Below are 27,637 nucleotides of genomic sequence, written 5' to 3'. Positions count from 1 at the left end.
GACCAAACAATCCAGTGATTGATATCATGAGAATCGATTTACGCAATTGACATGCGTTAACCAAGTCAGCGAATCCGACTTCCTGATCTCATTTGTAACCAATTGTACCAATAGAAACAGCTTCACGTGTATCAAATCTGTACTGACTCATTTTCCAGTTACGAAGAGGATGTTTGTCATGTGAACAATACAACTATGTACAGTACTAAATACTGAACGGATATACAACACAATTATTAATATTAATGTCATCAAATAGGTGAATATATATTGCATTCACTTGCATATATACAAAACTACCTGGGCCGAATACAAAAGTAAAAACAAAACATACGTATTCTGAAAATAAATCATGCAAGTTTAGAAACATTCAATGAGACATCACTTTCAACATTTATAACATTTACACCGCTTCAAATGTCATTTCTTGTCTTCTTGCTTAGACATTAAATGCATACCAAAGAGTATTTTACGGCACTTCTCATTTCATACCCCAAATCAGGAACCCAACATCATCAGCCTGGTGTTGGTGGCAGGTATTGGTGTCTCCGGGTGAAACATATCATATATGTGAAATCTTTTAATCATCCCTACCTTCCTCAGTGTATCAGCCAGTCTAGCAACAGTTTCTTTTATAAAACGGTGTATCTGTTATCCAATGAACTAAAAACAAATACAGGCATAACTTTGATTTGTTTAGAAGAGTTAACTCAAACAATAGTTTAGTTTGAAGAAAGATTAAAAGGAAAGAGATCCAATATACATTCAGGTATTATGTATGCCCAACATTTATGAGACATCTCTATTTAGCGCTGTCTGTTTGTAAACGTCGGAACTAGTTGAATTGTGTATAGAAATAACATTTTCAGCATTTTACAACTTTAGACGTGCATGTACAATCGATCATGTTCTTTTTACAAGATTTCATAGAGCGCCATTAAACCCTTGCCAAGAAAGTTACTGTTTTTATGAACTCAGTAAAACTTCCGGAACGTTTCATGGTTGACATGCGCAGGGCATTTCCACATTTGACATAACAGTGACAACAACGGTATCCGAGAAGATTCTCTGGTTGGACCAGTTCCGATGAATGTATTCCATGTTCTTTTGCATTTGTGGGACAGGATACGGTCATCTTTATGGAGACACGTAGTACATCACTATGTGATCGTGATTTCATGAAGTCATGCTCATGATTAAGTACACTCGACTCGGCTTTTGTGTGAGGTTATATTCATATGTGAAAGGGTTCTGTGGCTTACATTGCTCTGGACAATGCAGAGTGATGAATTGCATATTATCAAAGACTCCAGGAATCATAGTGGGTCCATGTTCAGTTTCAGACATCAAGCTACACAAATTGTACCTGTTTGTATTCTATTTTCCACTTATATTTTGGGGCTTCATAAATAGCAGAATTCGAAATGATATTATACAAAGCATCGTCCAAATCATTTGCTGTTACCTATTGCAATAAGTGTAGGTATCTATTGTCTATGTTGTCACGATACGTTCTTGTCCAACAAAAATCTTTTAATAAAACATGATTATGTAATAAATATTAGCCTGTTGTTTGAAATGACTTTTCAAAGTGGATTTCCATTGTACTACATTATAACAAATCAAGTCACATAAGACGGGTACACTGTCTTGAGGCGGACACTGTGTACAACACTGCCACACATTGAACTTCCTGTTTGCACAGGACAAGGCAGTCTTCCAGGTACTCGAGTTCCTCAGTCACGTACGGGGTAGCCGAAACTGACTCTTGTGAAAACAGCGTCTGTCCATGAGCTGAAAGCAAAATTCGTCCCGAAGTGAGTTTGTGTTCGACTTTGTTTTATAAATGGCTTCTGTATGCAAAATCGATATTTGTGACAAGGGGAGACCAGCTGGTTAAACGAATACTGACATATATTTTCACATGTGGCAAAAACAATTGCTGTCCAGACAAGTCAGCAACTAACTGCCCACCCTCCCTGTGGCGTCGATAGCTCTAGTGGTGCAGAAAAGCTGGCAGTGAGCACAAACCTCGGTAGAGACATTTAAGATACGTGACTACAGGCCTTTAAGAGAACGAATGTCAAGCCACGTGTTCTTATTCGCTTTGGTGGCGTTATGATCTGGGGTGTCAATATATTAACAGGGCGGACTAAAATGATGGTGATTCGCCTTGTGTTTTTAATTCTTTGGGGATTGATCTCTGAAAATGAATGACAGTAACTGTTGTCCTCGAAAACTGTGATCGGGTTCAAACCTAATGGTATCACCTTATATATACTAAAATGGAATACTCAGTCTTGACTTTTGTAAAGGGCAAAATCGCATTGAACATTATGTGAATGTAACGCTGAAAATCAGTATGATGCCATGATTTGGCGGGACCTAGATGGACGAGATTAGGGAAACGCTTTTATTTCTCTGTTCTTTTCTGCGACATATCACGTTGCAGCTAACATCCCAAAAGTTATGATTTTGTTAAGGAAAGAGTAGTCACAAATTGTGGTGTCACATCGATCATCATGTTCCACATTACTTACCTCCTTCCGCTGCCTTCTTATAGAATGTTTCGGTGATCGCGGGAAGGGTAGTGTCGAGAGTTGTGGCTTGGATGTTGGTGTCTAAAATATTAAGTGAGTGAGTTGAATTTTACGCCGCACTCAGCTATATGGCGGGTGTCTGTAAATAATCGAGTCTGGACCAGACAATCCAGTGATCAACAACACGAGCATCGACCTGCGCAATTGGGAACTGATGACATGTGTCAACCAAGCCAGCGAGCCTGACCACCCGATCCCGTTAGTCGCCTCTTACGACAAGCATGGGTTACTGAAGATCAATATTCTAACCCGGACCTTCACGGGTGGTTTATGGGATAAGACTATATTTGGTTCAAAATGTTTGGAATCAAAGTTTGAAGTATCAACGTTGCTTGTTCAACAGAATGGTCCAAATTTGCATAAAATGGGCCGGGGACAGAGCCAAACGACCGCTGTTAACCCTGGATCACAGACCAGCACGACTAGCTTGGTGTCAAGCTCGACCTCACTGGAATTTGACTTCTTGGGGAAGAGTCAACTTGTAGGACGAAAGTCGATTTCTTTCGTTCTTGGCTGATGGTCGAGCTCGTGCTCGGCGCCGCAGAAACGCTGCATATCCACAATAGGATATCTTGGAGCAGGTTCCGTTTGGCGGGGGTTCATTGATGGTGTGGGTACCTCTCACGTGTCTGTAAACTTGACCTTGTGACGATCAGACAAAATCTGAATGGACAACGGTACATCACTGGCATCCTATACAAAGTTGTTCCACATATCGATGACCATTCTCTGGACACAAGGCCTTCTTCATGGACAATGGTAGGCCACAGCCTACGTCAAGAGGCGTGAGGTTCTGGGATGTTATTGAGTGAGTGAGTGAGTGAGTTGAGTTTAGTTTTACGCTTCACTCAGCAATATTCCAGCTATATAGCGAGGTCTGTTAATAATCCATTCTGGACCAGACAATCCGTTGATCAACAGCATCAGCATCGATCTACGCAATTGGGAACAAACGACATGTATCAACGAAGTCAGCGAGCCTGACCACCCGATCCCGTTCAAACAGGAACATGAGTCTCCAACATAAACCAATTCAGACAATGACCTACCTTTCAGCCGATCCGAATTTTCTCGTGTGAAAGGGAAAGAGACACTACAAACAACTATGATTACACGAAATTCCAATTCCTTGTTCCATAAGAAAATGGTATTTACGAATGATGGATTTTTATTTTAAACTTTGAAAACAATGGTATTTCTATATTTTTAGGTTTAGGCAGCATATCGTTAACAAAGACGTCACAGACTGCCCCTGTTTGAAGAGGTCGTACAATGATTCACAATTCATCTGGCTCACTGGTTACACCTCTTATGTGTTCTTTGCGCTTATTAAGTGTATTTCTCAACAATCTGATTGATATAATATCAATTCCTTACAAGACCGACAAACTTTTCTAGCGGCTAGGCCTCGTTTTGAGATTTCCACGATTTCCGTTTGTCAGAACACGCTGTACGACAGAGCACGCTGCACGACGTGCAAGGGTTAGAAGGAGCGTAGTGTTGCAATATACAAGTGATTAGATGTTCAAATAATACTGATTAATACTTATATATCCAGTTGAATGAGTTGGTCAGAACTTGTAGACTGGTTATTGTACTAAGTTTCGCAATAGGACGGAACCCAGTCAGCAGGAAACGAGACTGTTGTGTAATCAATGTTTTGACTTGGTCGCCTCTTACGACAAGCATGGGTTACTGAAGATCAATTTTAACCCGGATCTTCACGGGAAGGCATGTTATTGCAATTGGAGGAGGGTACAGCAGATATTGACATTATGTACTGCAAATTCATCAAAATTGTTAAATTCAGATCACACATTTTACAAAGCAGCCAGTATGAATGTATTTCTAATTGTCACTTTCTCTTTTGCATCCGATTATTGACATGATGAGCTGGGATGACAAAGGTTTTACCTATTTGACAGACTGTGCCATTGAAGCCCACAGGACAGCTGCAGGTGAACCCATCTATTCCATCTACACATGTGCCGCTATTCACACACGGGTTGCTGGCACACTCGTCCATGTCTGGAAAATATGGAATGTTACTCATTTATTTCCCAGTTGAAACTAAAAATCTGCACGTAAAAGACATTTTTAACTACCTTCCTTTTTCAGGATGTTCTACAAGTTTCGAGAATAATCTTGATTACCTGTTACCAGTAACACCGCCAACTGTCCTTGAATGAATCGTAACAGAAACAATGCGTTACAATAAAAACACTGTTCTACAGTATAGCACTTGGTCTGTCTCGGAGTTCCTTTCTGTCTGGCCCTTTCGGCAATGCTAAAGCCCTAAATGAAGCGAGGCTTCCCCCAGCTGGATTCCCCCAGCTTCTGAATCTTCTTCTCACTTGGGCTCCTTTTCATTTCAAAAAGAATTCTTTGTTTCTATCAGGGCGGTGGGGTAGCCTAAGGGTTAAAGCGTTCGCTCGTCACGCCGAAGACCTGGGTTTGAATCCCCACAAGGGTGCAATGTGTGAAGCCCATTTCTGGTGTCCCCTGCCGCGATGTTTCTGGAATATTACTAAAAGCGGCGTAAAACCAAACTCAGTCAGTCAGTCTTTGTTTCTATCAAAATTATATATATATATATTCATAGATTAAACGTTAGTCTGTGTAGCACTAAACCATTATGCAAGTTTAAAACTCATGGCCATTAAACTGGCCATGCACTGACCATATACTGGCCCATGGTTTATGTGTGGCTGGGTGTTTAATATTACTTTAATAGACGATATAGTTCTTAAAGCATTTGGGGATTGTTTTGCATTTGTATGCTAATACGTATAAAAGCTTACTTGTCTGACATTCTTCTCCAGTATAACCAGAAACGCACGTGCAGGAATAGGCGTTGACAGCGTCAACACACGTGCCGTTATTCTGACAGGAATTCCCGGGACAGTCGTCGATATCTCCAATGAAGAATGAAGATTCGTCAACCAAAATTACTAACAGTTCCAACACCATGTCCTTGCAATCAAGTACAAAAGGACGAGACAGTATCGTTCAGTTCCCGAGGCAAATAGTGAAAGATTTCACAGCGTTCATGATAACCTTTCAGTTTTAACAAAACGGCCTTTCATTCAAATTATCATAAACTTACAACGTGTTATTTGTATGATACACAAATCATGGAATGACAACTAAAGACGTGTTTATATTCTACAAGGTAGATATTTTGAATTCACTACAGGTAAGTTTGTTGTTAATATCAGGATGTACACCTTAGTATTTGTCATTTAGTGTCAACAATCTACCTGTCTTTACAAATCCACTTTCATTCAATCAAAAAGCCTGGGTAGGTCCTGTGATGAAAGCAATTTCCTGAAAACATGCCCTTAGTGTTTGCCAAAAACCATAATTATCTATCGAGTATGTTAACAAACAACACACTTGTCACGTCTGTAGCTTTAGGGCAATAAACTCTTTCTCCTTGGCCTATATCAGTACATGTCCACGTTGGACTGGAAATAATCTAATAAACATAAACACAAGGCCAAAACAATCTTAAAAAGGCAGGTTTATGGACGATCTAAACTCCAATAGTCTTCAAGCCATCAAAGGGAAACGAGGCGTTCGGTTGTTATAAAAATACACTGCACCACAGGTGATCATAATTACATATATGTCTTCCAGTGACAAACACAATGATTTTTAAAATTTTACATTCAAATGCAGTCCCTTCAAATTGTGGATTTCCTTATAAACTTTAGGTATAAGTATTCCTCTGCAAGTGTTTCTCTATAATGGTATTAAAGGAGGAATTGGAATGTCGTATTCAAGGTGAACCCAATTATCAGGAAGAGAACTTGCAACTAATCGACATCTGTTACACTGGTGAGTGAATTGATGCAGCAGAATGAACATAAAGAACGTTGCAATCAGTTTCAGAGACCTGTCAGTAATGAGCAAACGGAAAAGCTCTTCAGGACAAAAGAACGCCCGGGGATATATTATTGTCAGCGAGAAATCCATATAAGATATGTGAATGTTTTTCACAAATAGGAGGAAAGTAAATAACATAACCTCGGTAACGCAGAACAATATTAATAAAACACATAAATACAATTTAGAACGCTTAGAACATTATGTCCTCTTGAATATGTTGTACAAATTACAGATTGTTGTATACGAATCAGTACTTACCAATGTGTTCATTAACAAGGCTTTAACTATAGAAAAGTATTTAAATCAATATGAAAATCTAATCTTAGCTGATCAGATTTCTATAACATCCGATGATATTTACATGTAGGTGGGAAATGTCGATGTTAAGAGCTTTCTGATAATAGCTGTTGAACGTCAACCGTCAACATCGTTATTTTCTCATCTTCCTTCATCCATTGCCTGTTTTTACATTGTCTTGTCATTTCTAGTTAAAATGTTTTAGATTTAATTACTAGTTTTAAACGGATATCTGTGATACACTAAATATATAGTAGTTTTACTGTTCTTCGTCAACAGGTATTTATTTTCTAATTTCACTGATCTCTAATATAGTTTTTAATTGTCACGATATGGCTGAAATATTGCCGATGTGACGATAAATATTAACTCACTCACTCACTCCATCATCCATAAGTGGAATTGTAGATGATTTAGAGCTACTATTAATGATCTTCTTCAACAAGAGTTCGATCCCTTTGCTCTTTGTCTTCAGGAAATATTAGTGACAAAGTAGAGTCGAATCCACACCTGTGCATATTGCTTCAGAAAAAACAAATTCCAAATTAGTTTACCCACCTAAACCGAGATCAAATTTTAAAATACTTCAATGAAATTAAATGAATTAATATATTGTCAAAAAAATGGTGATGGTAATAATACACTGTTCATTTTATTTTGGTTTGTTCACAATGATAACTAAGACTTTTGAGAGGAGATGGGAGAATTGTAGAGAAAACTTTAATGGTGTTCTTCAACAAGAGATTGATCCCTTAGCTCTTTGTTTTCGCGAAATATACCTGAAGGAAACTAATAAAGTAGAGAGTTACTTATCACAGCTATTCATCAAACACTGGCAAAACGTCAGGTGGTGTATCCATAATGGGTCATCAAAACATACTTCGTAGTCCAGTGCAACTTAAGACTGATCTACAAGCCGTTGAAGTGAGACAAACTTCATATGTTGCTATTACACTGTGCTCATAAGAAATACCACCTTCAACTTCTCCGCAACTGGAGACGTTTCAGATTTTAATTGATCAGCTTCCAAGGCCCGTCATAATAATATAGAAGAGGTAAAATGATAGCAGTTTCTTATTAACAACGATCTGCGTATTCATAATAACTATTCCAATACGTACCTGCATCCGGCTACTGGGACATATTCGGCTCTCGATCTTACAATTGCAGATCCTTTTAAACGAACAGACAGTATTTTTAACAATATTACATCCAATGAGGAAGCTAAAGATTCCAGATGGAATTTTATTGACTGTGACTGGACCTTATTCCAGCAGCTATGTAAGGATAACCGTTTCTCTGAATACTATCAGAATGTAGATGACGATATAGAATCATATTTCCAAGGATCTCTTTAACATTGCCATAGGCACAGTTTAGAAATCATTCCCCGTATCAGTAAATCATGGTTCAGTAATGATTGCAGAGAGGCTAGAAAACAAAGAAAACATTCTTTAATGCCCACCCATCTAAGCACATCTAAACCATCTTAACATATTAAGAATAAAAAGGCTCGAAGTGAGTGAGTGAGTTAAAATCTATCGTCACATCGGCAATATTTCAGCCATATCGTGACGAGAACAATTAATTTTATACATAGTAATTAATGGTAAATTGTAACAACCTGTCAACGAAGGACAGTAAAATAACCAGATTATCACAGATTCGAATTTAAAACTAGCAATTAAATCTAAAACAGTTTAACTATAGATGACAATACAAGGTAAACCAGGCTATATATTGCCAACAACTGAAGGTAGATCACCATACTAGGGACCATGGGGACTTACAGTACATTTGCTTCCTGCATGGACCCTAGCTGGATTTACACCATCCCCTCAGCTATTAGCAATTTAAGATGATCTAGCCACAGATTAAACGGACATATATTCTACGATTAAAAAAGGGAAGAGCTTAAATTTACTTTGAATGTTTTGGGACTTATGTATCCTCTCAGGAGGACAATCATTTTACAGTACTTTAACCCCCTTCGAGGACACAGCCAAAAACAATCTGAGTTATTAATTTAAACTTTCAATAATAAAATATTTACCTATTTACAAATCAGTTAACAAATCTAATTCTTTTAAAAATGCAATAATTAAATGAGAACTTATATTACTAAAAAGATCCTTCATAGTTCGTGATTTGAAATAGATATCCCTTGTGATGGAATATTCAACCCAGTCAAGCAGGACATGCTTGACTGTGATTCTTTCATCACAAGGGAAACAAAACGGAGGATCCTCACCTTTTAATAGGTACTCATGAGTATACCTTGTGTGTCCATTACGACATCGTCGCAGGATGGCCTCTTCAAATCTGGACTGACAACCCAAGTAGGTGTAACCGATAGTTGGTTTTATTGCATGTAATTTATTGATACCTACTTGGGTGTCCCACTTCTTTTGCATCAGATCACGGATGTAAGTTCCAATGCTAGCTTTGTAATCAGGGTATGGAATAAAAAGTGGTGTCACAGATGTGTTAAGTGCTGCCTTGGCAGCAAAATTGGCCAGTGTGTTCCCAGAAATGCCAACATGACTGGGTATTCAATAATTTCGATTAAAAGTGGATGTTTGGAAAAAAGATTTTTAATAGCCTGAAGGGAAGAAAGAGAATCGGAAAAGATTATGTATTGTTTATATTTAGGGTGTTTATTGATATATTTTAAGGCTGTTAATATTGCGTTAGCTTCTGCTTTGAAAATAGAGCTTTTATCAGGCAATCTAGAAGATATTGTTTTTGAGCCAATGACAATGGCACAAGCTACTGCGCCACCATCCTTGGACCCATCTGTAAATAAGGATTTGTATGTATTATATTTATTTCTTGGCATTGCGGTGGAACCTCATGTAAAAGATGCTAATTTGAATCTCCCTTCGATAGCGAAATATCAGATATACTTCGATAGCAATGTACACAGTCTTTAGTCAATCACGACTTGACCAGACTGAAAAAGGTTAATACCAATTCATTACATTATCGACAATCTTTTCTTGAGCTTAAAACCAACTACCCCTATTACGAACGCACATATCTACCGTCTGGTTAAAGGAACGGGAGACAGTAGCAGCTGCAGCCATTAATACCGATGGTATATTCTCACTGATGAGACTTAAAATGATATTCACAATTTACCCATTCCTTCATTCTAAAGGGCAATGATGCTCCTATGTGCATTCCTTGTCAATGCCAGTATAACATGAATCACATACTTCTAAATTGTGTGGATACTAAATTGATACGTGAAACATATTTTAACGTTTCTACTTAAAAAAAACCTTTTACACAAGTTCATATATAAGATTATATCACTTTTAAAAGAAATTGTTTTTTATGAAGCATATAGCTTTTCACAAAATTGTCAGGATTTTTTATTACTGGTAATTTATATTGCCTTTGAGATCACTCTTTTTAGTACTGTTCTTTATGTGGAAGTCATAGTTACTGGTTCTCGCCGCGAATAGCTGGAAAGTTAAACATGTGGCCGCGTTAAGCAATATTCATTCTTTAATTCATTCATGCGAGATTTCATGTATAATATTCTTATGGATCTGTGAAGAGTGTTAGTGCTATTGATGAGAAAGTTACTTGCCTGTCTCTCTCAACGTCAGTATGTATCCAGCAGTGCCGTTACACGTATACGACTGCAGTAGGTCAACACATGTGCAGTGTGTTTATGAACACATTCATTCCTTAGTGTATTTAAATGCTTATTTCCTAGACACACGCATTAAAGCCAGTCACATAATAGCCACACAAACACAAATTGCAAATAAAATGGAATTTTTAAAACACATTGTCTATCATACAAAAAATATTTAGTTCTGTGTTCTGTGTAGTGTTTCACAGGAGAGGTTCTTTATAAATATAAACGTTAAATGTATAGATGAACATTTTATGCCTACTTTGATTTTGACAGATTAAACAGTAACCATCTTTGTAATACCCAATTCGAACAATTTGCATAAAAACTCTCCACATAACTAGAGATATGTATTAAATTTCAGAAAGTTTGAGGTACATTTTTCAAAAAGCACCAGACATCTCTTGCTCAAGTGTTTTTATCAAGGTTACAACATTCAAGGCCCCAGTAAAGCTTTCAAAATACATGATTCATGGTAGACATATGGAAGACATTTCCAAATCAAACGTTACAGTTCCAAAACATTCCATCTTATGACTCGTACCATTGTTTCAAGTGTTTACAGGTGAACAATTGATTTGCCTTAGCGTGTATTTATGAATGGTGACACTGTTGGGGCAGGATACGTTCACCTTTTCGCAATAAAAAACCTGTTACCAGTATCTGCTAATTCAATAAGAAACCGTCGGAATCGACTTTTAGAACTGATTTTATACGGGTGGGGGAGGGGTTTTGTCGCTTTCCTTTCACTCTCAATACAAAGTACAGTCATCTTTATTGACATTGCATCATAGATACCAGCTATTTACCATTCTCGCAGTGTGCACCTCCCGTTCCATTGACACAGTCACACTGGTACAGGTTCGTCAGGTCAGTACAGTTACTGGAGTACTGGCAGGGATCCATCGTGCAGCCGTCTGAAGCTTGAACAATTGAAAACACTTAGATCAGTACAAAAAAAGACATTGCTATGGATAATCACAAACATACCTTGATGATATCAAAGTACATGACAATTGTACATGTAGGTCGTCTAACTGACTACGACAAACTTCCTCATATAACTAAGCAGGCTACAGATACGTTCCGTCCACATCACATTACAGCTGACTTGGTGGAGCAAGTTGTAAACGGGGCGGTGGAGTAGTCCAATGGTTAAAGCGTTCGCTCGTCACGCCGAAGTGTAAAGCACATTTCTGGTTTTCCCCGCCGTGATATTGCTGGAGTATTGCTAAAAGCAGGGTAAACCCAACTCAATCACTCACACACTGGATGGTTGATAAACGACTGTCAAATTATGTCTTCTTTCATTCTTCTCTGGAATTGATGTTGCAATACCACTGTTAGTGAAGACAGAAAGCAAAATACATTCCTTGTGTCGCAGTGAAAATACTTACTGTCATTGCATATGTATTCAAAATATCCTGACGTACACGAGCAAGGATACGGAGTCCCATCCGAACACACAGTCGATGAGGGACACGTGGATTTATCTTGAAACCAAGGATTACAACATTATACATATATACATATATGAATTATATCACGTCTCTACACCAGAGATTAACCAATCTATTATAAAGGTAAAATAACAGTGAAAACTGAAAATACGTGATGACACCAGGTGGTCGATATAAGAATATTCATGTCCTGTCCCACCACTTGTACAACACCGTACATTAGAACTCCTGGAATTACGTCATGGACATGAATCCAGTCCGTGACAGCACATTTTAATAATTTGTAGAACTGAACTGATTTGTTAAAAGAAGGCTATTTTTGGTACAGGTTTCATTGCTCAATTTCGGGAATTGTGGTAATATACATCTGTGCATAAAATAAGCACCACCCTGTATTTTTACCAACTAATTTTGTCTGAAATGAAATTCTAAACTCTTTCCAAAAAATAACCATTATAATTTGATAGAGCAAGCATTTAACATTTAACATGTCACAATTTAATTCTGGAATCACAAAAGTCCGGAAACTCTCCGCACTGTGGGTACTTTCTGCCAAGGGATTCGACCAAACTAAACATGCAGTTGTTATGAATATGTGCTAAGGATGAAAAAATGAAAATAAAAATTTCGAAAACTTTAAATTTAAACTCACTCGCCCATGGGCAGGAATGTTTGGTTTCGCTAAGAATTCTTGTTTTGAAGGTTGTAAATGAATGAGTGTATGTTTATAAGTATCATGACACAAATTTCAACTCATTTTGACTTAATTCAGCTAATTTAGAGCGATATTAAAAAATCTCGCCCATGGGCGAGAATATTTACTTTTACTCAAAATACATGTTTTTCCGTGTTGTGGAGGTTGTAAATAAATGAGTGTATGTTTATAAGGATCATGACAAAACAGTTAAATTGTTTGGACTTATTTCGACTAATTTAGAGTGTTATTTAAACAATCTCGCCCATGGGCGAAAAACATTTGGCCCATGGGCGAGAATCTTACATTTGCTCAAAATTCATTGTTTTGAAGGTTGCAACTGATGAAAGTACGTTTGTAAGTATCATGATACAATCTTTTGACTTAGTTCGGCTAATTTAGAGCTTTATAGCAAATATATCGGCCATGGCCGAAACTATGTACTTTTGCTCAAAACTCAGTAATAAATGTCAGTCCACAATGGGCGAAACAGTTTGACCCACTGGCAAGCTAACCTAATTTCCCAATTAATTTGTTAGGGTTTGCGAAAAAACACTTGACAAAATTATTTCTATATTTATGAAAACAGAATAATTACTTCATTTTATCCTTTTGATCAAAGTTGGTTGAAAAATAAAGAAATGACAACAAATCACTGATGAAAACGATGAGTGTGAGTGAGTTAATATATATCGTCACATCGGCAATATTTCAGCCATATTTTGACTTGAACCAATTAAACATTGATGAGGAATCAATGTATAGTATATAACCTGTCGTCAAGGGACAATAAAATATCCAGAATATCAATCAGATTTAAACCTATCATTTAATGTTTATATAATAGCACTATTTGGACAATACACAAAATGAAAACACGTTTTAGACAGCCAGCAACTGAAGGTAGATAACCATTGGGACTTTTGCTACCTGCTACAAGGACTTACATGGTCCCTTCATACGTTGTTGATTGTGCACAAATTTAGCCATCACTTCAAAACACAAGTATCCAACTATTATAAACCTGGTATATCTAACTTTACTTCAAATGATCTATGTAATTAGCTGAATAAATATTGCATGAGCCTGGTACAGCTATAATTGTTTATAAATGTTGGTGGAACAGTCTAACTGATGGAGGAGAGAGAGCTAGTAATTAAAAACCACTCGAATGGAACAGGTTGTGTATTGGATTGGTAGTCAAACTGGGAGTAGTCATAATGGGAATGAAACCCTGCATCAATACATCTTCAAGACTAAACGAATTGATAAGTTATTCTAGACCAATATTTGTATACAATTAATGAAATGTAACTGTGCACATTTATCCTACCTCATGTAAGAATGTCTATCTCTGATGGGTTCACGTGACCTTGAACAAATTACCATGTATGCCGGATGCAGTGAAGCAGTGGTTCAAATCGACTAGTCAATACCATGTTAGTAAAACATATGATTGAGTTTCAGCTTGTTTTGATGCTGTATTTACATTAAGAGTGAGTGAGTGAGTTAATATTTAACGTCACATCGGCAATATCTCAGCCATATCGTGACGAAAACAATTTATACAATAATTTACATGAAGAGAGATGCAAACATTCGTTAAGATAAATCCCGCGTACTATTGTGATGAGGGGTATACGGGGATTTATGCGTCCCGTTTTATCCACCTAGCCGAAGGCGTCAGCGACAATTTGGCTGGTGTATAAAACGGGACGCATAACACCCCGTACACCCCTCATCACAATGCTAGAACTCATGATAGGATTTAATTTGTGCTTTTGTGTATCCAGTTCTTGAGTATTCTGTTATATTATATATGTACTGGTGAGGTATCAATAAAAGCAATGTTTTGCTTGTTTACCAAACCAGATTCTCTGAGGATAAAAATACGTCTAAACCACATGTTCAAAATTGAAATACAATATGAACATGCACACAATAGCTAAATTGAAAGGCACATCGTGCCAAACAAGGTTTTCAAGAGGATATACACATAAATGTCAATGTCTTTTACAGACTAATATGTGCACGTCTTGAGAAAAGTCAAAGTTCCTATTCCTATCTCAGTAAACGGATTGTTCAATCACACATAATTATAAACACCCAATTTTGCATGTCAAAAAGTTCATGCACATAGGAGAATTTTACAAAAGTTTGCAATTCAAGATTATTCATGTGCATATCTTGATGTATAAGGTTTTGCAATGCATCACCAATGCAAACAATATTTACACCCTAATTTCACATGACAAAGGAAGTTAATACACATAACAAAAATCTTGGTGCTGATAATGTGAGTAACCCCAAACAGAATTCCAATTGGCCAGCTCGACACCTTATAAAACAATCAATACGAGATTTCCTTAGAATGTGATATATTTGGCTGCGTGTTATGTGCAGTCAGTCTTTTTCATCAAAATACCCTCACGAGCACCTGTAATCTCACATCTAGTGTCACTTAATGGCCCAGTGTGATCAATGGATTGTACATATGGAAAGCAAGATACACTTGAAAGCCGCGGCTGTTTTACTCCAATACACAAGACCAACGGATTGGACACAAAGACTTTTTCGGTGCAAATTGTCGCAGGCGCTTTGCGGAAATTACGTAACTGAACGCGGAGAAACACAAGCCGTCATCGAGCTACACTGAAATACTCAACTTAGGTGAAACTCAGAATGATGAAATTGGAAATGAGGAAGAAACCAGCTAAATCAACATGTGGATGGCAACACAATAACTTGAAAATCTCTCATGAATTCGTATGACAATGTAATTTCTGCTGAGACCATGATAATTTGAACAACGGAGAAAATTATATGGATACACAACTTCTTTATTATAATGTAAGCGGCGTGTCGGTGTAGCTGCTAAAACCGTTATCAAGCAAGTGATGTCTACGGGGTAGTCCCGTAAGTTAGACCTTTGGGTAGAGATAAATATCCTTGGATGTTTGATGTTGTGACAACTGTGTTGTTTTAAGGGATTAAGAGACTGGTTTTAAGGCATTAAGACATTGGTTTTACAAAATGTAAAATGTGTTAACTCAGCTCACTCAGGAAACGAAATAAGACAGGTGTACCAGAATGTGACGGAATTTGCCAGTGATGACAAATGCACAATTAGATTTCATTTTTTTTCCTACTTTTCGTGGTGGAAGATACCTTTGTGTAAATGGTTATATGTTCATAGTGCAACAGATAGTTTAGTGATGGTTATTTATTCGTATTAAGTATTTGTGTTGTTTTCATTTTTCTAATTGTTTAGGGGCAGATTTGCAGCCTCATTAAGTTCATGTTTTAACTGTTTACTCGATCTTGGTTTCAAGTTTCTTGTCAGTTATTTATAGAGGGAGCCCAACAGCCCGTCGCATCCACCTCTGCGGCTTGCCCTCATATCGCCTACACCTCATATCGCCCACAAAGGCCAGGTTTACCGCCCCTATCATAATAATGGGTATTACCCAACTGGCTGTTAACATTAAGCAAATAGATCTTGTACATTGTCTGTGTGACATGACTTACTCATCTACTTACATTAGTATCATTTGATCAACCATACATGTTTTGATTACATTTGTTTGGGGAATGGGAGGACTTCGCACAAACACAACATTGAAATCGAGATGCACGTGCGTCATGTATGCATTCAGCCACTAATTGCCGGATTGAATTGCCATCGTTCACTTGTTTTTTTTTAGCACAGCAGCTATGGCTAGATTAACGACAGATCAACGACAACAGGCAATTGGACGTCTACACAATCTCCAGCGACGTTTCTGTTGCCTTTCAGTATATTAATGAATGCCATTCTTGATTAAACAAGAGTCACGTTTCCAATGCTTTTCCTCTTGTGCACTCGGCCAACCTTGCATGCTTTACACTGATTCCTACACAAAACAACCACCCAACCAAAACATACAGTTCAACCCAACTATAATATAACATATACAGTCAAACCCAATCACAATGTCACCTTGACAATCTTTCCAGAAGAGATGGAGTCATCCAGTTATTGACTACCAGAAGGGACGGTTGGGAAAATGGCGATTCTGTGGACGTTTCTGATGTGAATCACAATGTCTCTCTCCCTGAATGGGAATACTGATACTCACACAATTAGCATTTGCAAGGGTTGTTATTTAAAGAACGCTTGTTTTCAGCCTTTTTAAGTCATTTTGAGGATGCAATGTGAATATACTGAAAGCCCAAAATGATGACTGAAAGGACAGACTTTTCGATCGTAATGATGTTTCTTTCAAAATGTCTTTATAAATATTTTATCATGAGTGGATTTAGAAAGCAGTTCATTTGTCATAAAGACTATATTATGTTTCCGCTAAGCAGTTCGTTCAGCTGGAACTATTTTGGTTTATTTCCTCTGTAGCATGTGCATTTTACAGCTTAAGAGGACTTCATAAAAGGAATAAGATGTGAAACGTTATTAGCTGTTAGCGTACGTATCGTTTCAACTTGAATGTTTTTCAACAGACGCCCACTGTTATGTATACTACAACATGTATAGTTCATGATTGGAACTGGTGCATGGTCGTCATACTTCGGTAGCTGTTAGCGTAGATATCGTTTCAACTTGCATGTTTTTCAACAGATGAAACAGACACCCACTGTTATGTATAATACAACATGTATAGTTCATGATGAGAACTGTTGCATGGTCGTCATACTTCTGTTGATAACTGTCGTCTCTTCCATGTATCGTTTCAACTTGCATGTTTTTCAACAGATGAAACAGACACCCACTGTTATGTATAATACAACATGTATAGTTCATGATGAGAACTGTTGCATGGTCGTCATACTTCTGTTGATAACTGTCGTCTCTTCCATGTGCAATACTCTGTCTGAATTCCAAGGCTATCAGAGTGTTTGTGTTGAACCCAAGCACAATAAGATTTATCTGGTTGGCATGATGACCAGAGACTCCAAATATATAAATATCACTAATAGTAAATAGTTGTGGGATGAAATTTATGCATGTGCCGTAGAAACATGGTCAGTCGGATTTTTACCAGAGAATGAAGAAGAAGAGGAAGAAGGGGTGAAATTGGGTTTAAACTGAACGTCCTCAGAATAGATTCTTAACACCTCTTCCCACCACATTGAACCTCATGCCTCGGGAGAATCCAGTGGCAAAACAGATTCTCCGTTTTGTGTTCATTCCAAATGATAATGGCATGGTGTTTGGATTAGGAAAATGCAACATCTGAAACGTATCTTGGTAGAAAGAGGATCATTTGGGCTACTTTGGGGGGAATTTATTCGGTATCTCGTGTACGGTCAGGCCCGTATGTTCTTGGCGACCAACTCCACTGATGCCACAGTCTACCTCACCTCACCTCATATTCTTATTGACTCGCATTGATTAGCTATTGCTTATGTGCATATGTACCTTTTTCATATGGGTAAGTGATTTCTTTGAGTGGCATTTTAGAAGTTGGGAAGTACAATATAGAACAAACTTTATGGATAACAAGTATGCACTCACGTATGCACTCACGAATAAAAAAAAGTTGTTATCCATAAAGTTTGTTCCATAATGGGTAAATGATAGCAAATTGTTTTCCGTCTGTTTCTTTCTTTCTTTCTTACGTAATCCCCTGTGATATTGTCATAATGATGCGACATAACTGAATAATATTTAAGCTTACCTGCATCATCTGTCAGATTTAATCCAGCCGGGTGGGTAAACACACACTGAGTGTCAGCAAACGGAAACATGTACATCATAGCTCCAAATGGAACATCATCAACGTGGGTCAGGCGGTAAAATCCTGGGGTTGTCAACTCCACTGATGCCTCAGAGAAACAGCTTCCTTTAATTACCTTAAATTGGGGAAATATCTGTGGACGTATTCCGAGAACCTTGTCAGTTGGAACAATGACTGTTATATACACCTTCTTCAGGTCATATGTAGCATGAATAACAGGTTTTCCGATGGCATAAGAGCTGGAGTATAAACTGGTCGGTGGAACGAGTGCCAGTGATGGTGTTTTTATGGCTATCTGAACAACCATGACGGGCTTGTCCGCTTCAATGTACACTGGACCTGTGGAGGAGTCAACAGTTATGTCATGAAACTCCCGTTGACCCACGCTGAAGGATATACCACTGACGTACGGGGAGCGGACGGAGGTTGACGCTACTGATCCAACAACTCTGTATATGGCCCCACCAGTGATAGATGGTGGTACTGGCAAGTAATAGCTTCTTCCAAATGACTTTACGGGCAACAACATTTCTTGCATGCCATCTTTAATGCCAGCCATGTACTTCATATTATGTCCACTAATCACTGCCACAGGTTTATCACTGGTGATCAGTGTTCCAGTAATGTCCTCGGCACAGTAGGCACCAACAGTCTGATACTTGTTGAGTGTAAACGTTCTGCTCTCCCCATTGAAGAATGTTCCATTGCCACACCCACCTGCCATGAGGGGTCCTTGTATTTTAAGACTGACGTTCACCTGGGTATTATCCTCCGTAGCGACGATGAGGAAAACAGTTTGTGTTGTTGATGTGTAAACAAGCTCTGGCTGATCTCCAGTGTTATCATCAATGTGTGTTATTACGATATATTCCGTCGATAATGTCTCGGTCGGTAAGGCAAGGTATCCATCTCCTCTACGAGCAAGTGTGTGGTAACAGAACAGGGTCATATCCTCAGTGGATGAAAAGTAGAATGACATGTCAGTCACCTGAAGGTTGGCTTGGTAATAAAAACTTTCATCAACTTTGTACTTGTATTCTTCCATGGCTTGGATGTGTAAATCTTTCGAAATACCGAATCCACTCTCAACGTGAACAGTGGCATTCACCTCAGACAGAATCACAAAGAACATGTTTGGAATGCTTGCACTTTGGTAAAGTTGTTCAAAGAATGCCGCAACGAACTGTCGACCCTTTGGCATGGCTGAAGCATCTGAAGTCATGATGAAATAGCGGGGAATATCCTTGCAAGTGTTATGATTTGACTAATTAAATCAACACGTAAATATTTGTACAATTTGTTGGTTGGTTGGCTGGCCCATGAAAGGGGTACACAAAGTACGTGATCTAAGCTACCAGTCGTGAGACTTCGATTTGTGTGGGTGCCGTTGTGGCTGAGAGGGTTAGATCACTGACTTTGTGTGCTGGCGATTAGGTGTCAGACTGTGAGAGTGTGTGTTCTAATCCATGATCTGACTCAATCAAAATGAGTATAAGAATCTGTACTTTACTCAAAAAATGTAATCCCTCCTATAACATGCTACTGATGTATATCTGCGTGAGTGATTGGGGTCAGTTTTACGCCGCACTCAGCAACATTCCAGCTATATGGCAGCCTCCTGTAAATAATCGAGTTTTGACCAAACAATCCAGTGATCCACAGCTGAGCATCAATCTACGCAATTGGGGTACAACGACATGTGTCAACCATGTCAACGAGCTGACCACCCGATCCCGTTAGTCGCCTCTTACAAGCATGGGTTGATGAAGATCAATTCTAACCCGGATCTTCACGGTCGATGCATATCTGCACAAGACATACATCTTCGCTGGCATTGTCAAGTCGTTGTGGTCCATCGTTATAACAGTGCACACATATGTGCTGTCCATTATCAACCAAGAAAAGAATAACTTACCTGCACATAGCAGGAGTACCAACAAAAGTGACTGCATCTGAAAGATGAAACAACTGATGTTGAAGGTTTTGTCTGATTTCACACTGAAAGGAGCTGTGCATATTTGTAGGTTTCCCTCACTTACCAGAGGTTGACTCACATAATGTTATCTCCTGCATGAAGTGATTTTACATCACAAGAGATAAATATATTCAATGTCAAAACAGTTAAGAACCATTTTACTAATGTTAAATATCATTTAATCATTGAAGTTTTAAAAGAAAATGAGTTGTTAAATATATGTTGATTAAAGTTGTGTAAAGAGACAAATATTTAATTATTAGTAGTTTAAATTTACAACTGATTTTGTTAGTGGCTGTATCCTCGAAGGGGGTTAAAGTACTGTAAAATTATTGTCCTCCTAAGAGAGTACGTAAGTCACAAAACAATTAAAGTAAATTTAAACATAATTCTACTTTTAACCGCAGTATATATGTTATTTTAACCTATGGTTAGATTGTCCAAAATTGCTAACACCTGAAGGGATGGTGTAAATCCAGCTATGGTCCATGCAGAAAGCAAATGTACTGTAAGTCCCAATGGTCCCAAGTATGGTGATCTACCTTCAGTTGTTGGCAATCTATTGCCCGGTTTTATATTGTATTGTCATCTATAGTTAAAATGGTTTAGATTTAATTACTAGTTCTAAATTTATATCTGTGATAATTTAGTTGTTCACGGTCCTACGTTGACAGGTTTTTAAAAATTTACATTTAAAAATATAAATCTATAATTTGATTTAGTCACAATATGGCTGAAATACTGCCGATGTGACTTAAAATCTTAAATTTCTCACTCACTGCATGAAGTGTTGTGTGTTAAATACTTTCTCAAGTGCAAGTCATAAAACATATATTGTTTGTGGAATCTTTACATTACTTATTTTGACAAAGACTTCAATTTGTTCATAACCCTGCATACAGCCTTCTGGTCAGTGTCACATATCTATATAAATAGACAATTACCATTTTCCGTTTTCAGATGAAAACCTGAATTCGTAAGATAGTGCGTATGTGCATGTATTTCCTGCCATTCGTCTTCCGTAAATAATTTCAGTCCCAAACAAGGTGATTTATCAATGTGTACAGGACAATTTGAGTTACGATTTATTATTATTCTATTTATTCTATTCTATGATACTGTTTAGATCATTAACACAGACGAAAGCACACTCATAATTGTCATCTTCATTTTACAGAGAATATTACACAAATACGTAAAATACTCCGTGTCCCGGGAAAGTAGTTTACTTGCAAATACCAGATCACACAGATCAGTTGACACAGGTAATGTATACAGTCCAATTAAACATATGGTCAGAGACAAAGTTTGTATTCTCCACCCAAACATTTGGTCAAAAGCAAGTAATCTAATAACTGCATGGCGTTAAGGAATTAGCCATGAGTTCTCACCTTGACTGAATCCAAGTGACGAGTAGCTGAGCGGGTTATGCCTTGACTGCAGTTCAGACCTCTCTGAAAGTACAAGTCGATGCAGCAGTACAGCTTGTCTTGGATTTCTGCGGACGGAAAGCGAGTTAGAATCGAATATAAAATTTATGTTCCGTTTGCTCATTATAATTAAGTCGATGATATTGACCAATCAGCGTAAAATGCGTACTTAAGTTCATATAGCTTATCACTTACTAACCTATCACAGTGCTATTTGTTAATCCAAACATCCTGAGTTGCAGATTCCCTGTAGAAAGGGCAGGCCTGCTAGGTTGTATTCCCAATATTCCATTTGAACACATTGCAGTTGATACTTCTCGAGAGTGGCCTGTGCGGGGGCCAGAAACAAGTACATTCCAGTTCTACAGGAGAATTTTACGAAACTCATAGAGGCACATTCAGTTCCAAACACGAGCCATACTTCAAAATTGGTTGATGAGTTCGACAAACGATTGCATATTAATTTTGTATCCAGGTTCACATGTTTTGGCTATTTCATACAAATTGCCATCAACTAGGAATTCAAAAGAACACATAACCAGTGGGTGACGACATAGTGGAACACTTTATCAGAGCTTTAACAAACATGTTTAGTCAATAAGTCATTGGTTCAAAAACAGTTTGGGTTATTGACCTTCACAGGTAATGTTCGCAGGACAGAGTTTGCAGGGCCTTCCTCTAACTCTTTGTTTTAGGGCGATGGTTTGAGCTTGTCTGTGGTACTTACAATAAATATATGGTATAAGGGTTCTTCGTAAATGAGTCCAACGTTTATTGAAAAGGAATGGAAACTGCAGAACAGAAATGGCAAACATTCCTTAATATAATCTAACGCAGACCAATCTTAATATTAGTAGGTTACATAGTATGGCTCCAGTGTTCTAGGGTTTTAAGAGAGGACGTTCTCGGAAGTTCTCACGGCCATGTTGGTGATATGACTTTGATGGAGAATACACATCTTGTCGAAGATTATATGGACGTTAATTAAGGGAGTGTCACGTGAACCGTTTAAATAAATCTAAAGAAATATGTCGTGAGCTTCAAACACACTCAGAAGGACTTTTTGGTCGCAGAGTTACGGAATAAGGAGAGTAGAGAAAGTCAGAAGTATCTGTCCCACCGGTTGGATCCGGGAACGGTGCCTCAGAGGCAGGAAGGGCTTTATTTGGTTCCTTTGAAGGTGACCAAACCAGAGAATGAAGAAAAAGAGGAAGAAGGGGTGAAATTGGGTTAAACTGAACGTCCTCAGAATAGATTCCCAACACCTCTTCCCACCACATTGAACCTCATGCCTCGGGAGAATCCAGTGGCAAAACAGATTCTCCGTTTTGTGTTCATTCCAAATGATAATGGCATGGTGTTTGGATTAGGAAAATGCAACATCTGAAACGTATCTTGGTAGAAAGAGGATCATTTGGGCTACTTTGGGGGGAATTTATTCGGTATCTCGTGTACGGTCAGGCCCGTATGTTCTTGGCGATACATTTTGGATGCAAACTCCATAAAGTCGACGAAAATGAGTTTATGTTCAGTGTTTTCACGAAACGAGCAGCCCTACTGAGTCGAATTGTTAGAATAAAGGCGTCTGACCATAAACGGGAAATGAAAGCTTTCTCATTACTGCTTAAGACTATATGCGTTGGCAGAGAATGTTTAAGAGAGAAGTATTGTCTCGGTTGTCACTTCTATCCCGTCGGGCCATACTGTCAGTAGTGCCTTGACGTCAACAGAGTTTATGTTTTGTTCAAGTGGGTGAGGTGTAGCTTTACGCCGCTTTTAGCAATATTCCAGCAATATCATGGCAGAGGACACCAGAAATGGGTCAAATGTAATAAAGCAAAAACGAAAACATCATTGAAACTGCCATGTACTTTAATTAGGATAATTGCCTATATTTAAAACAGGCGTTTTTCTGTCCTAAAACAAGTTACCTTATTTTGAAAAGTGAAAGTAATAACTCATTGTTGTGTGGCCTGTAAATTCGTTATTTATTTGTGAATGGGTGAAAGTTTGCGAACTAACATTGAGGAAAAGTCACAGTCAAACTATAAAAAAAGAGGAAAATTTTAAAACGCAGTGAAAGTTCACAAACAAAACAAACACATATTAGCTGTAATTATCAGTATCCGGTAAAGAGAACTGTTTATTCATTACAATAAACTCAGAATCATAAATATTTTATTCCAAAGTCTTAGTAATGTGGCCTTTTTTCAGTTTTTGTCAATTAGCAATGTGAATTGTTGGAAAAAGGTCTGAATCGTTGACATTCGGGTTCTTCCTGATTATGCATAATTACAACTTACCTGTAAATGTCATCTTAGTATGTGACAGAATTGTTATTTTTAGTCAAAACTTAATTTGATTGTGTAGTTTGAGCAGGAGAGGAATAGTTATTTTGGGTAAAACATCAGTCCCATCACATTTCCATCAACATATTCTTTCATAAAGAATAGAAAAGGTTATGGTATTTGTAAAACTGTCAGTGGATAAAGCTTCTTTAACTACAGGTTGATTAAATTGATGGCTATACCCTAACTTTTCTGTAGCATCACATCTTATTTTCAAAATAGGGTGGTGCTTAATTAATGCACGGATGTATATATGACAGTACCTGATCTCAGCAATTACAGGCCACGTGGTAAATGAAATAGGTTGTACTTTGGTTTCACCGTTTGTCTTTCATAAACCAATCTTCCATCACAAGGGATAACTATTTCAAATCACGAACCATGAAGGCTCTTTTTACTAATATAAGTTCGCATTTAATTATTGCATTTTGAAAAGACTTAGACTTGTTAACTGATTTGTAAATAGATACATATTTTATTATTGGTAGTTTAGATTAGTAACTTGTATTGTTAGTGGCTCTACCCTCAAAGGGGGTTGAAGTAGCGTAAAATTATTGTCCTCCTGAGAGGGTACGTAAGTCCCAAAAACTTTCAAAGTGAAATTTTCTCGTACCAAGTTTTTAAACGTAGTATTTTTGTTCTTTTACATTTCGGCTAAATTATTCTACAATCGCCAGCGGCTGAAGGGATGGTGTAAATCCAGCTAGGCTCCATGCAGGTATCAAAAGTAATGTAAGTCCCCAAAGTTCCTAGTTTGGTGATCTACCTTCAGTTGTTGGCGATCCATAGCCCGTGTTGTATATAGTATTGTCTTCTTTAATTGGAATGTTTTAGCTTTTTTCGCTAGTTTTATATTATATCTGTGATTATCTAGTATTTTTACTGTCCATCGTCGACAGGTTTTAATCTTCAAAATATTTCACTTTTTATGGTATAAATTGTTTTCGTCACGATATGGCTTAGATATTGCCGATGTGACGTTAAATATTAACTCACTCACTCATAAACCAATCATTCGTTGGTTGCAATGTGACCCAATAGTGTTCTAATCATGAGCATGTGCTTTTCGTTGTACTTACAAACATCATGTGTCAGATTGAATCCGGCCGGGTGGGTAAACACACACTGAGCGTCAACAAACGGAAACACGTACATCATGGCTCCAAATGGAACATCATCCACGTGGGTCAGGCGGTAAAACCCTGGTGTTGTCAACTCCACTGATGCCACACTCTACCTCACCTCACCTCATATTCTTATTGACTCGCATTGATTAGCTATTGCTTATGTGCATATGTACCTTTTTCATATGGGTAAGTGATTTCTTTGAGTGGCATTTTAGAAGTTGGGAAGTACAATATAGAACAAACTTTATGGATAACAAGTATGCACTCACGTATGCACTCACGAATAAAAAAAAAGTTGTTATCCATAAAGTTTGTTCCATAATGGGTAAATGATAGCAAATTGTTTTCCGTCTGTTTCTTTCTTTCTTTCTTACGTAATCCCCTGTGATATTGTCATAATGATGCGACATAACTGAATAATATTTAAGCTTACCTGCATCATCTGTCAGATTTAATCCAGCCGGGTGGGTAAACACACACTGAGTGTCAGCAAACGGAAACATGTACATCATAGCTCCAAATGGAACATCATCAACGTGGGTCAGGCGGTAAAATCCTGGGGTTGTCAACTCCACTGATGCCTCAGAGAAACAGCTTCCTTTAATTACCTTAAATTGGGGAAATATCTGTGGACGTATTCCGAGAACCTTGTCAGTTGGAACAATGACTGTTATATACACCTTCTTCAGGTCATATGTAGCATGAATAACAGGTTTTCCGATGGCATAAGAGCTGGAGTATAAACTGGTCGGTGGAACGAGTGCCAGTGATGGTGTTTTTATGGCTATCTGAACAACCATGACGGGCTTGTCCGCTTCAATGTACACTGGACCTGTGGAGGAGTCAACAGTTATGTCATGAAACTCCCGTTGACCCACGCTGAAGGATATACCACTGACGTACGGGGAGCGGACGGAGGTTGACGCTACTGATCCAACAACTCTGTATATGGCCCCACCAGTGATAGATGGTGGTACTGGCAAGTAATAGCTTCTTCCAAATGACTTTACGGGCAACAACATTTCTTGCATGCCATCTTTAATGCCAGCCATGTACTTCATATTATGTCCACTAATCACTGCCACAGGTTTATCACTGGTGATCAGTGTTCCAGTAATGTCCTCGGCACAGTAGGCACCAACAGTCTGATACTTGTTGAGTGTAAACGTTCTGCTCTCCCCATTGAAGAATGTTCCATTGCCACACCCACCTGCCATGAGGGGTCCTTGTATTTTAAGACTGACGTTCACCTGGGTATTATCCTCCGTAGCGACGATGAGGAAAACAGTTTGTGTTGTTGATGTGTAAACAAGCTCTGGCTGATCTCCAGTGTTATCATCAATGTGTGTTATTACGATATATTCCGTCGATAATGTCTCGGTCGGTAAGGCAAGGTATCCATCTCCTCTATGAGCAAGTGTGTGGTAACAGAACAGGGTCATATCCTCAGTGGATGAAAAGTAGAATGACATGTCAGTCACCTGAAGGTTGGCTTGGTAATAAAAACTTTCATCAACTTTGTACTTGTATTCTTCCATGGCTTGGATGTGTAAATCTTTCGAAATACCGAATCCACTCTCAACGTGAACAGTGGCATTCACCTCAGACAGAATCACAAAGAACATGTTTGGAATGCTTGCACTTTGGTAAAGTTGTTCAAAGAATGCCGCAACGAACTGTCGACCCTTTGGCATGGCTGAAGCATCTGAAGTCATGATGAAATAGCGGGGAATATCCTTGCAAGTGTTATGATTTGACTAATTAAATCAACACGTAAATATTTGTACAATTTGTTGGTTGGTTGGCTGGCCCATGAAAGGGTACACAAAGTACGTGATCTAAGCTACCAGTCGTGAGACTTCGATTTGTGTGGGTGCCGTTGTGGCTGAGAGGGTTAGATCACTGACTTTGTGTGCTGGCGATTAGGTGTCAGACTGTGAGAGTGTGTGTTCTAATCCATGATCTGACTCAATCAAAATGAGTATAAGAATCTGTACTTTACTCAAAAAATGTAATCCCTCCTATAACATGCTACTGATGTATATCTGCGTGAGTGATTGGGGTCAGTTTTACGCCGCACTCAGCAACATTCCAGCTATATGGCAGCCTCCTGTAAATAATCGAGTTTTGACCAAACAATCCAGTGATCCACAGCTGAGCATCAATCTACGCAATTGGGGTACAACGACATGTGTCAACCATGTCAACGAGCTGACCACCCGATCCCGTTAGTCGCCTCTTACGACAAGCATGGGTTGATGAAGATCAATTCTAACCCGGATCTTCACGGTCGATGCATATCTGCACAAGACATACATCTTCGCTGGCATTGTCAAGTCGTTGTGGTCCATCGTTATAACAGTGCACACATATGTGCTGTCCATTATCAACCAAGAAAGAATAACTTACCTACCTGCATAGCAGGAGTACCAAC

The 27,637-nt window shown here is 38.3% G+C and overlaps 2 protein-coding genes across 2 annotated transcripts; both read right to left on the bottom strand.

The window, feature by feature from the left end:
• LOC124283106 lies at positions 1-21,779 on the bottom strand. Its single transcript, XM_046719132.1, has 9 exons — positions 21,690-21,779; positions 20,239-20,275; positions 18,264-19,535; positions 11,835-11,930; positions 11,247-11,360; positions 5,402-5,515; positions 4,515-4,628; positions 2,541-2,621; positions 1-1,794 (listed from the first exon to the last, which is right to left on the bottom strand). Exons 2-9 carry the CDS (start codon positions 20,273-20,275, stop codon positions 1,628-1,630), a joined length of 1,995 nt encoding a protein of 664 aa, XP_046575088.1. The 5' UTR covers positions 21,690-21,779; the 3' UTR covers positions 1-1,627.
• Positions 21,780-21,945: 166 nt separating this feature from the next.
• LOC124283139 lies at positions 21,946-26,918 on the bottom strand. Its single transcript, XM_046719168.1, has 3 exons — positions 25,578-26,918; positions 23,751-23,773; positions 21,946-22,090 (listed from the first exon to the last, which is right to left on the bottom strand). Exons 1-3 carry the CDS (start codon positions 26,916-26,918, stop codon positions 21,946-21,948), a joined length of 1,509 nt encoding a protein of 502 aa, XP_046575124.1.
• Positions 26,919-27,637: the final 719 nt, after the last annotated feature.

This window comes from Haliotis rubra, unplaced genomic scaffold (assembly GCF_003918875.1).
Source record: "Haliotis rubra isolate DU_JTF1 unplaced genomic scaffold, ASM391887v1 Scf31, whole genome shotgun sequence".
NCBI classification, from domain to species: Eukaryota; Metazoa; Mollusca; class Gastropoda; order Lepetellida; family Haliotidae; genus Haliotis; species Haliotis rubra.
This window is presented reverse-complemented; position numbering and strand designations above follow the sequence as displayed.